We start from the raw sequence: 11,674 nt of genomic DNA, 5'->3' as shown, positions 1-11,674 counted from the left end.
TTATTGAGTTTATTATGTTTACCATTTATTGATTTTCTCTTAATCCTTCGTACAGTTATGTAACAGAGTAGAATTTATTGCAGCCAGCTCACGTCGACACAGTTTCGCAGTAACAATATTAATTACAAATATAACGCGGACGTGAGTAAAATCATGTCCATGGCGCGTCTTGCAGCCACGTCTGCCTCCTTTTCGTCAGACGAATGACGCCGAGATGTAACGCGCGAACGTGGAACGTGTTGCTCCCTCGACGAGATAGATGATCGAAATGATTATTAGACACGAAGCGTAGAACGAGATAGCAGCAAAGTGATCTAGTATCCTGCCAATTCGGCGAACGTCGAGTCCATTTCGTCGGCCAACGACTTGTATCTGTCCTTGTTGATGCCCAGTTCGTCTGAAATGCAACGGAACGATCGTATTCCGATCACAATTTCCTCGTATCGCGCGGGAAAAATAAGTACGCGGATTCAGGCGAAATGAACTCTTACCTTCGAGCCTGTCGACCTCCTTCTGGAGCTTCTTGACGGTCTTCTCGGCGAACTCGGCGCGAGCTTCGGCCTCCTTTAGTTTGACCGTCAGAGTCTTCAATTGGCGCTTGAATTCCTCGACTCGTTGGTTGGCCTGGAAGTATTCGCGGATCAGCACAGATTATACATTAAATATCTTCTGCACGCGTTTTCCTATTTAATATTGTTATTAAATAGAAAAAAGCTGAAATGTTCCTTTCATTTGACACTCATATTATTTGAGACTCGTACCTTCTCCTCGGAGACCTCCAAAGATTTCAAGCTGTTACCGACGACCTTCAATTCCTCCTCCAGCTCCATGATCTTGCTGCGGGAGCAGAGAGTAAAACGCTTGAACCTATTCCGTGACTTTGCATCAACATTAGAATGATAATCCGGCACTTACGCTTCGCCGGATTTCACGCGATCCTCCGCGACCTCGAGCTCATCTTCAACGAAGGCCAGCTTGCGCGACACTTCGTCGGATTTTCCGTCAGCGTCCTCAGCGAGCAGGCGAGCCTCCTTCAATTGGTTCGTCAGTTGGTCCATTCTCTCTTCGTCCTGCTGCGCACGGTTTTCCAATACTTTGCACATACTGCAATCGTATCACATTTCGCAGCGTGTCAAATGGGGTGTTTGCGATTTTTTGATCAAGTACCTACATATACTTACCGGCTGGATTCGTCGGCGGCCTGCGACGCTTCCGTCAGCTTGGCGGTCGCGGTGTTCAGCCGTTCCTCCGAGCGCTCGAGGTCCTCCTCAATCAGCTGGACTTTACGGTTAAGAGCAGCGACCTCGGATTCAGCCTGAAAAGATGAAATATTCGCAATTAAAACTTTTCAAATATGTACTATTATTTCTCTAGCAAATTAGCAACTAATTAGCAATTAGTTTTTCACGATGCAAAGTATGTGAAATGTTAAATTTATTATTGTGTAATAGTAGGATATATATAGAACGTACAGGATTAAAATATGCTAGGATATATAGGTATATTACATAGAATAAAAATATAAAAGATATATATAGGTCCGACAAGGAGAAACTTACGTTGGTGAGAGACTTTTCACGATCCTCGAGATCTCGATTGGCCTGCTCGAGAGCCTGCTTGTTGGCCTCCAGGTCGGCCTCGACCTGGGCTAGTTTCTTCGTGAGCTCGGCGACCTCCTCGAGGACTTTGTCCGCGCGCAAATTCGCCTCCTTCGCCTGCCCCTCGCAGGTATCGGCCTTGTCCATGGCATTGTCCTTCTCAAGCTTCATCGCTTGCATCTTCTTCTTGATGACATCCATGGTGGCGGCTTTGCTTTGCGGACTGTTCCAACGAAACTACCGAGTTCGCTGAAAATAACGTTTCCATCAAGTTCCATGCGGATCCTTGTAGGATACGATACATGTTTTCCAGAGGATGGTTTGTTTGAGTTTGGATTTGAGCTTGAGCCTCCACCCTCCATGTTCTAGAAAACCGCAAGCATGCGAGCACTTTCCATGCCATGCCTTGTGCCCAACGTTCTGCAAGCCATAATTCCGGTGGGTGATCGCAACATGTAAGCACGAAGAGGAGCACGCATCGGGGCGTCTACGGAAATAGCATCTACAGCCGGATTCTATAAATATGTGGGGAACGTACGCCGCGGCGCGCAAGAAGAAGCCAAAACGTAACGAGCGTAACCCAGAAGAACGAGCTTTACTTGGCCGCCACCGTCGACCGACATTCGATCTAACCGACGTGTATTAATAGCACACTTCACAAAACTTCGGCTCCGTGATCGCGACTGCCTCGCGCGAATTTTACGGTCGCGAACCAAAGCTTTGCTTCGCCGAGATGCATTTCACGCATCCATGCGAGATACATTTCGATATAACAAAATCGATGCACGGAAATATTTTGACAAAATCTATCATCATGAAAAGCTATAAGAAATCGCACTGTCGTTTACGCGAAGAACGAGAGCAAATTGCGCAATTCTCTCTTATGAAATAATCAAATCTGTAAACAGGAAGGACGTTTTCAAAAAACAATGTCCACAACCTGTTAAAGCTGAAATACCATTAAGGAGGCAGCTGCATGTAACAGCATAATACGTTATATATCGATTTTCAATGTGCATAAGGCTACATCCATCGCGCGCGAGCACCTGCATCTCTCGTAAAATAGAAGAAAATGTGACAGGGCAAAAAACGAAGGTATTGAGATCGAGCTAGCTGACGCTTAATCTATTTAATACACGCGCACATACACACATATACACACACACTCGCGGTAGCATAAAATTGATAGAAGTATTTTACTTAAACCGTAACATTCGATCCCAAGATATTAATAGCTTGCCGAGAGCTTGCCGTTGGTTGCATTTGCCAGCCGATGTCAAAGTGACATCATCGTATTCATTTCCTCCGTCGAATGAAGTCACAAAACTCGGAAAGTAACGCACAGACATTCGCATATAAATTTTTTTCTCATTCCCATGCACGCAGATTTATAATGTTACAAAGAATCTTTGTAATATCAAAAGGAGTATAATATGTATTTGTTATATATAATATATAATGTTAAATAAATATTATATGTAATAATTATTTTAAGGGAATTCGCGTGTTCATAGCAGAGTGTAGGTATAATGTAACGGATTACAGCACGTGCCAGTTGACAGCTATAAATGCTACTTACGACATCGCTTTATGTTAATCCCAAAAGCAAATTCCTGAAGCGTTAGCGGAGCTGTTATTATTTGGCAGCCGTTAAATCTTGCGAAGCTCTCCCGATCCCCGATACCTTACGCGATCTTTTTGTCGCGAATCGAATATAGTTGCCTACAAGAAATAAAATGTCGTTTTTTTGTCATCTTCTTCTATTTTTTTCTTTAACAAAATGCAATATAAACTAGAGATTTTTACAGCAATATTAAAAGCATTTTTCTCTCATGTTAGGCTGCCCGAAGCAGCGAGCGAACGGATCGTCGGCCGCAGAAACGAATTTATTTCGGGCACTGATCTTTCGCGGCACTGAAACATCCGATGCAATTTTTGGAGGAGCACTTTTCCCTCTTCGAGGAAATCCATTTTAATAACACTTTATTTAATTAGTACTTTAATTAATAATGCCTCGCTCCTTCGCGAGACATTATTCTGCCAATTTCACCGCGATCAATCCGCGTGTTCGAGTTACGTTGTGAAAGCGCTACTTACAGCATTGTTAAATATTAGCCAGTTGCTAAAGCAAATTCCGGAGTTAGAGCCTTTGGAAATTCAAGCGGTTAGAGCTGCGACACTGCGGGGATATCCAGCTTATCCTATAGGCGAACGGTGATCCTCGTTTTCGTCGCCACTTCCACCGTGTTCCACTCGCTGGCGAGAGCTTACTCCACATCGTGTTGCCACACGTATTCAAGATAAAGCTTAAGAGAAGCAAACAATGAGAGTTAAGGATGCAAAATGCGAGAGAGATCTGAAAGAAAGCGAAGCGTTTTCACTGCGGAAAAGAAGCGTTATCGGCGACGCTACTAATGAAGACAACGCCAATGACGATGATGATGATAATGATGATGATGATGATGATGATGACGCACTTACTTACCTCGAGCGATCGGAGCAGCGCGAGACGAGTATCTGAGCGGAGAACGGAAAAGCCACCGGACGAAAAGCACGGACGCGGCGGAAGGACGCGTGTCGTCTCCGCTGGTGGGGATCCCAAAAATGGCCCGCCGCCACGAGCCCCCCGTAAAACGTTTATTTTCTGCTCCCGAGTGCGGACGATCTGTCGCACCTTCATCCGCGTCGCTGGAGCGCGCGGTATCAGCGGATTGGACTCCTGATTGTTCGGCTGTCTTCGCCAGATTCGCGGAAGAGCAAACTGACGGCGGGGGGGACCACCAAGAAGCTTGGGTGTCCCTTTTTCGCGAGGGGTATGGCAGAGCCTTGCGGCTGGGAAATTTCTCTTCGGCTGTTCCGTGCGTTCTTGAACTAAGTTACATCAACTTAAATTAATCCTAGGAGCCCTCGAGGGCTCGTGGACTTCTCGCGCGTGTTCTTCTTCTGGAGTAATTCAATTACTTGACTCGCGTCCCCCTTCCGTAACAGCTGACGCGACAGTTAATACAATGTTCAACAAACTTTCATCCTTTGTAATGCAACGGGATAATTTTCCTTTCAGCGATTTCCTTTTAGGAAGATACATTATGTACACGCGCTTTTTCCGAGCGCGAGCAGATTAATGTAGAGATGTACGGACCACATTAACGGAAGATAACAGTACTCGGGAAGAAGCTGATGCAGTGTAGAACACATACTCGCGTAACGTATATATATATATAATTTGTAATTATCTTTCATTTATTATTATTCGTAACCCATCTGTCGAACAAAGAATGCCACTTATATAAGCACAATTGTACAAGTGTTTAAAAATATTTGCAAACGTTCAGATATTATTTTCGTAAAGATTAAGTTCGTAGAGAAAAGCCTATTCTGTTCTCTCTTTCTCTCGCTCGCATTTCCTGTTTTATTTCCGTTTTGTTTCGTCCTTCGCTTCGCGAATCATTTTTAGAGATCGCTTCGCCTCGCTACGTTCACCTGCTGCCAGATATTTATCATCGTGAAAAAAATAAATCCTTTATTTTAAGGCCGTCACTTGGAAGTGTCTCCTAACTAGATCAGTTGACGAATGTACAATACAATTGAAAAAATACGATTGCGCAGGCAGAAATGGAATTTCAATGTAATCTCCTGACTTTGATTTTTCACACGTAAGAGTCTGCGTTTTATTTTTGTACGCGCAGTTACGTATGTACGTGTGTTACGAATATTTCTGAGTTAATCCCTTACGGCACAGCACGGACGTACCACAAACCACGGTACTCTATAAAAATTTATATCTTCTTAAAATTTCATTGCATTCTTCCGCGATAAAATATTTCTCTCGATATTTCTTTCTCAAGAAATTCTTTTGTATTATTGCCGATAAAAACGTTAAGTTTCCAGGTCTTTCTTTTAAAGAGGTAGAACAGCGAGGATACTTTAATATCTATTTTTACACCCTTTTTCACACAACAACACACTTGGTTTATAAGTGCAACCTTTCACGCGATGAAAAAATAACTACGCGATAAGAGATTAACGTGAAATTGCATTATATAGCATTGCTGTGTTTAATATTTGTCTCCTTGTACATACGCTCGAACAGCTGGTCAAAGATACTCTTAAGGATATATAATATTTGTTAAAAGGAGGTCTTTGACTTCGAGCGGATAATAATAATATAGGAAGAGAATTGTTTTATTATATTTGTGCTTATTGACCTTATTACTTTATATATTCGGGAGAGAGTTACGTTATTTGCTTCGCAATTCTGTGTGGAAGTGTAAAAAGTCGTGGTAGAAGTCGTGAAGAGTGTCAGATATAATGCTATAGTACACTTAGCTTGAATTATAATGCAAGGAGCATAGAAACAGTGTATAACAAAATATATGAAATATTTATAAAACAGTACCTGCCAGCGATATTTGTGAGAATTCCTCGTGTCTCGCGTGGTGACTTTGACAGTCATATCTGATAAAGATTTCTATATATCGCCATTGATATTACATGAACATTGGTCTCTCTTTCTCTCTTTGCGCAACAACTACCACGATCAGTCAAAGGGATAAGGAATATACTTTCGATTATTGACATCGATTATCGAGATAATTGAACATTACCGAAGACGCGACCAAGAAACCGTGCTTTGGTATTTTTCATTTTCTTCTTTTTTTTCTCACGTATCGAATTTCTCACAAATAATGGTGGAGGTATTCGAACGAACGTAGTCGTGCATGGCCAAAGCCGTGCCTCTTATCACATATTTTTCAACGTCGTTTCCTCTATATGTACACGTCCGACTTAAGAAATACTTACAAAGCTAAATAATTATATATATATATATATATATATATATATATATATATATATTCTCATGACACAGCTTGTAATTGGACATGCAATCCCAACAAAGTAGAAGTTATCCTATGCCATAGCCAGTGACTTCCGCCACTTCCGGATCACCTCGTCGTACCCTCATCGTCCTGCCGTGACACGCAAACCATTACTCCACTATGTCTACTTAACTAGAGTGCTACGAATATTCTCTAAATTGGACGTCGATGGTGTACATTCAAAGTATGTTGTGCATTATTGCTACCCTAACTCTTGGATAAACGACTCGTATAATGTAACGATGTCCCATGGAACTGCTTCACGCGACGAAAGCGGTCTTCTACCGCTCCTTCAGCGGAAACGAAGAATTTAACGCAGTAGCGAAGACCAATATTACTTTAAGCTGCGCGCTCGCACGAGCGCAAATTAAACGTATGCGATTGACTATCTACAAAATTATATGTCGCTTAAGTAGAAAAGACGCTAAAATATCGTTACACAGGTCGTGTAGACGTTTGCGTTTGCGGAGCAACGGTAGATGAATCTTAGGATTCCTCTCGGAGAAAACACGCATACGTAACTATTAAATTACATATATGGTGTTACATACGCATGAAACGATGCGAGCGAGAATCCATTTCACTCATGCGGTGATTTATAAATACATTATTGGGAACGAAAGAGCACAGAGATATATAAAGTCAGGTATTATCCTGTGTATGGCAGTGAGGAATGCCTAGGACAATATACAAAGTATCATATAATCCGTCATTTAACTCTTGAATGCACGACGCTCGAATAAATTTTTCTTCACCCAATAGCATGCAGTATCGTATGGTAAAATTGTATATGAAAATCTTTAATGAGATATTTCCACTTGAATATTTCACCGTTATTATTTGTTGCAATTATTTCGCAAGAAATGAAAGAACTAATAAATTATATTATATTGCTAGACATAACATTAACACGCTAATTGAATATTAATATAGCGATATTATAAATAAGAATTAGGGAATGTTTCATACATAATATTCTCCGGTTTTGTTCAAACATTTGTTCATATATAAATACTACAGTTTTGCACGATATACATATTGTAATTTTCTATAAATACATCGCGTCAGTCTTGATTGATTAAATTTCGTAATTAAAATAACCGGATGCATTCAAGAGTCGAATGATACAACGAGATCACGGATTGACGTTAATGAGGAAAGGAAACATAAACGTCAATTTATTGGTAATCTAGTATCGCGTAAACGAGCGATTGTGTATGGCTGTTAACGGGCCTGAATTTGCATACGCAATAAATTATCGGCCGCGTTGTGGAATATTTTCGAATTTTTCGATACATAAATGTAAACTACGTCATTGATTATTCAATTTTATCATGAAATGCAATTAATCTTGCGCACTTTCAAATTTCGAATTTCAACTTGTCAAAAATAGTTTCATTCCACTCATAGTATCGAGATATCGGGAGACAGTAAAAAAACTCTGATTAATCCTTAACAATTTGAAGGGATGACATTTTTGACGTTTTTAGTGTTTTCATTCAAACATACTGCCTGAAACCTCTGATTTTACAATTATCGCGCTGTTCAAGCCAATTAATATCCAAATTTTCAGGATAAAATTTTTCAGACAATTTTATCGCGACGCAAAATGTTTGTAGCGATAACAATTAAATGTAATAAATTCACGAAATTTTGCCATGTAGATTCTTCGGTATCCTCCCTCTGCTTTTCATTGGTACATGAGTTTTCCAGCGCAAAGTTAATCAGTTCAGCTGTCGAAGGTATCAAACTTCAATGAACGTGACTCCGGAAGACCTCGCAACGCCTGATATAATGACGCGTTGTCAGCGTCACCGGCGCTAAAGCGGTGCCACAGCTTGTTGTCGGGATCCCAGGCTGAGTTGGGTGGCCTGTACAGCCGTGGAATGTGTGCGTTGCGCGTGATCCCGAAGACGTAGCTGCCGTTTCCTGAAATTGAGATTTAGGAGCGTCTTAAAATGTCGATGTCCAAAGCTTCTTGTTGGACGAAGCGGTGCCAAGTCTCGACGAGCGTAATACAAATGAAGAAAAGTGGGCGAGAGTCGCGTCACTGCATCGCGTTATTCGTAAAATCTCACCGGCTGTCACGATTACTGCAATTATTACGTAATATTAATTGTTGTCTCGCATTAAATTATGTATTGTAATTTGTCGTATCACGTGCAGATAAGTGAGTGCCTTCAACGTATCACGAGATATCGCTCGCGCGACGCGGTCATTTTTTCCACGTGGAAATATCCCACTGAAAGAGAAAACACACGTTGGGAAACGTACACCCATATCAGGAAAATCAGTATGAAGTATGAAGGAGTTGCACGCAAGGGGATATCCTTCGTAGAAGACTAAAGTCTTTCTTTCGCGCAAGGCGCCTCTCCGGAGGTTCAAATCCACCACCGCGTAACCCTTTATGAGGACATTTCTCGCGGAGACATACGAGCAGAAGCACAACCTCGCAACGAGATATTTCTTCTCCACGACGAGATGTACTCCTTCGTAACGACGAGAGCTTTCCACAAGGGAGCGTTCCTCCTCGGAGGAATATCGAAAGCTCGAGAAGGCGCTTTCGCGAAAATGAGCGTGGACAGATGAGGCGTGTTTCTTTCGCGGTATGCTTCGAACGTAAAAGAAAAGAACATACTTTTTATTACGCGAAAAACGACTTTCTTTCATTTTGCACACGCTTTACGCAAAATACCCTCTCTTTTCTGACGCGACAAAAAGGAACGCATTAATTCATGCTGTTAATAAAATTTCCGGTGGTGCAGTCCTCGAATTGCGCCTATGTCTTTAGCACATTAATAAGCTTCCTTCTCTCCCTCCCTTCTTCCGCGTCTCCTGTACTGAGCGTGAGATATAATTACCTGTCGTCGGAGACCGCGAGGGTGATTGCTGCGGCGAGGCCACCAAGGGTGACAGCGGTTCGTAGGGTGGCGGCGGGGGCGAGGACGGCGACGGCGTGGGCGATAGGGGTGGTGGCCTCAGGACAACGTTAGGATCGAGGCCAAGGACCCGCAGGGCCCTGTGAGGATTCGCGCGCACCCAAGCCTCGAACATATCCACCGGCCAGTCCGTCTGCGTGGACATGTCCATCAGCCTCGCCGGTGGATTCCAACAAATGGCGTCCGGTGGATGGGACGAGCTCCTGGCGAGGACCCCGCTGCCGCGGCTCGCCGCCGGGGTCGGCAGATTCGGATTACTCTGGGGCGAGCAGGCGAGCATCTGCAATGCTTGAATGGCGTTGCGCACCTGTCGATCCAACGTGAATCATTTAATCTCATGGAGTCTTGTCCGCTCTTTTCTCTCCTTCTCTCTCTCTCTCTCTCTTTCCCTCTGATAATCTGGCAGTTGGACTAGAAATTCAATTCCGCAGAATGAAATCTTGCGAGTTAATTCCTTTCAATTTGCTTTCTTCTTACAAATCTTCGTGAATTTATTCTAAGGATGCGGGAAATCCCGAAAATGCCGGTAATCATCAAATAAGTGTAAAATAATTTACATTTGCGTATCAGATCGAAATAATGTAACGTTTTATATCATAATTATATGTATATTTTATTATTGTATTATATGTAATAAAGTATACCTCGCAGCTGAGCGTCGCCACATCCTGGTGCAGGGTGGAAAACTGATTGTCGAGCCTCTCGACGGACCCGCGAATATGATCCTCCACAGACTCCTGCGCGATCACCTGCGCTGCTCTTCCTCCGCGCACCAGCACTCCCCTGCCCGGGCGTCTGCCTTCTCTGTAATCCTCCCTGATAGTCCAAACGAGATTAGCTTTTTATTCGTCATTTCATGTGGCGCGTAGTCTCCGATCCTATGTATAGCACGGAGCTCTCGTCGTTTCGGCGAGAATCGGTGGAATCGCGACACGAAAATCCCAAAGTAAGGAATTCGAAAGTGGATTACCTCTCGCGCCGTACAATTTGTCGACGATATAGATATACCGTGGTCGCTAGGGTGAGAGACGAGGGGAAGAGAAGGAGGAAGAGGGCAGATCGAACGCGACTTCGGATTCCAAAGTTTTCCGAGCGGAAAATCGTGTTATCCTATAACGGAGGATCTCTTTCTTCGGCAGGGATATAGATAAATAGCAAGTGCGTCTCACGAGATCGTACGCTGTTTTCTTTGCACCTTGGGCTTAACTGCCGCTCAATAAAATACATTGACGAGAAAAAAGGGGTCTTACGAATAGCGATATAGCAGATAGATACGCCACAGGGATAAAGGAAAATAATTTGAAATACATTTAAGTTTTACGTACGTATGTGTGCGTGTACGTGTGTGCATGTACACGTGTGTACAGCGAAGTAGCGTCACACGTCTCTCGTGTGAAAATGCAGAGAAAACAGGAGAAAAAGGTGTCGGGTTGGAGAAAAAGTGGAGAGAAGCCGAAAGCTCGCGAGAACTACTTTAACTTAATTAACTTTGTCCTTCCACTCTCACGATCTGTCCATTATCCTAAGCTTTTCACGTCGCGCCGTCGAAATTCGTACTTTGCCATCGTTTATTCGACGTACTTTCTCTCCTTCGTGAACATTTTATGTCAAGCGAACATTCCATGATCCTGCTGATTCTTTTTCGATGTTACGGCCGGGAACTTACCTGAACTTGGCATGTCGCGGGCTCGAAGACGCATGAAGTGGTGATTTGTTTGGTGGTGACAAGGGAGAAGTTTCGCCCTCTTCGACCGCGTTTTCGTCATCTTCACTAATGGAGGGCAGTGTCAGTGACGGACCGTTCATATCAGACTCCTGCTAAAATTTGTACGAAAAAGGATGATAAATTCAATAACTATGTATAATTACGAAGGTTGCTGAATGTAATATGTGATGTACAAATCTAGAAACGTTATAATATATTTTTTTCATATTCAAGAAATATGCTTTTTCTATATGGAATTGTGGAAATAAGACGTTTTCTTCTTTAAACAATAAATATTGTAAATGTTTGGATACTCTAGAAAAATGTATCTTCAATAATCGATAAGTTACTAGTCCAACAGCTATGTAGAGTCCGTTCGATAATCGCTGTCAGAATGTCAATACGTTTTCAATAAATCTAGTACATCTAATGTTTTGAAAATATATATTTTTCGTATTCGAAATATGTAATTTTTACCTACACAGAAATTGCGAAAATAAAATGTTCTCGCTTTCAAATACTAATAATCATAAATCCTTCAACATTTCTCCGAAA

General features: G+C 42.4%; 2 protein-coding genes across 4 annotated transcripts in view; both read right to left on the bottom strand.

Moving 5' to 3' along the window:
* Positions 1–189: 189 nt before the first annotated feature.
* On the bottom strand, positions 190–4,186 carry LOC105274749 (tropomyosin-1). Its single transcript, XM_011331117.3, has 7 exons — positions 4,084–4,186; positions 1,560–1,847; positions 1,182–1,315; positions 916–1,104; positions 762–837; positions 492–624; positions 190–397 (listed from the first exon to the last, which is right to left on the bottom strand). The coding sequence occupies exons 2-7, from the start codon at positions 1,797–1,799 to the stop codon at positions 315–317; spliced, it is 855 nt and encodes a 284-aa protein (XP_011329419.3). The 5' UTR covers positions 1,800–1,847; positions 4,084–4,186; the 3' UTR covers positions 190–314.
* Positions 4,187–4,817: 631 nt separating this feature from the next.
* Positions 4,818–11,674, bottom strand: part of LOC105274750 (potassium voltage-gated channel subfamily H member 8) — a 28,804-nt gene continuing 21,947 nt past the window's right edge. For 2 of the 3 annotated variants that reach the window (XM_011331120.3, XM_011331118.3), the window contains exons 13-16: positions 11,081–11,232; positions 10,059–10,230; positions 9,337–9,721; positions 4,818–8,404 (exon numbers count right to left, since the gene is read on the bottom strand). In XM_011331120.3, coding sequence (XP_011329422.1) covers positions 8,205–8,404; positions 9,337–9,721; positions 10,059–10,230; positions 11,081–11,232 — 909 coding nt within the window. In that variant the 3' untranslated portion in view covers positions 4,818–8,204. The remainder of the gene's footprint in view (positions 8,405–9,336; positions 9,722–10,058; positions 10,231–11,080; positions 11,233–11,674) is intronic. The other variant, XM_011331119.3, reaches the window with a different exon arrangement.

The sequence above is a fragment of the Ooceraea biroi genome, chromosome 10 (genome assembly GCF_003672135.1).
Source record: "Ooceraea biroi isolate clonal line C1 chromosome 10, Obir_v5.4, whole genome shotgun sequence".
Lineage (NCBI taxonomy): Eukaryota > Metazoa > Arthropoda > Insecta > Hymenoptera > Formicidae > Ooceraea > Ooceraea biroi.
This window is presented reverse-complemented; position numbering and strand designations above follow the sequence as displayed.

Excerpts from the sequence above, each read along its gene's own strand:
- LOC105274749 (XM_011331117.3), bottom strand. The coding sequence starts at position 1,799 with ATGGATGTCATCAAGAAGAAGATGCAAGCGATGAAGCTTGAGAAGGAC. Across the intron at positions 625-761 it reads TGGAGGTCTCCGAGGAGAAG|GCCAACCAACGAGTCGAGGA; the intron begins GTACGAGTCTCA and ends GAATACTTCCAG. Across the intron at positions 398-491 it reads GGAGGTCGACAGGCTCGAAG|ACGAACTGGGCATCAACAAG; the intron begins GTAAGAGTTCAT and ends GTTGCATTTCAG.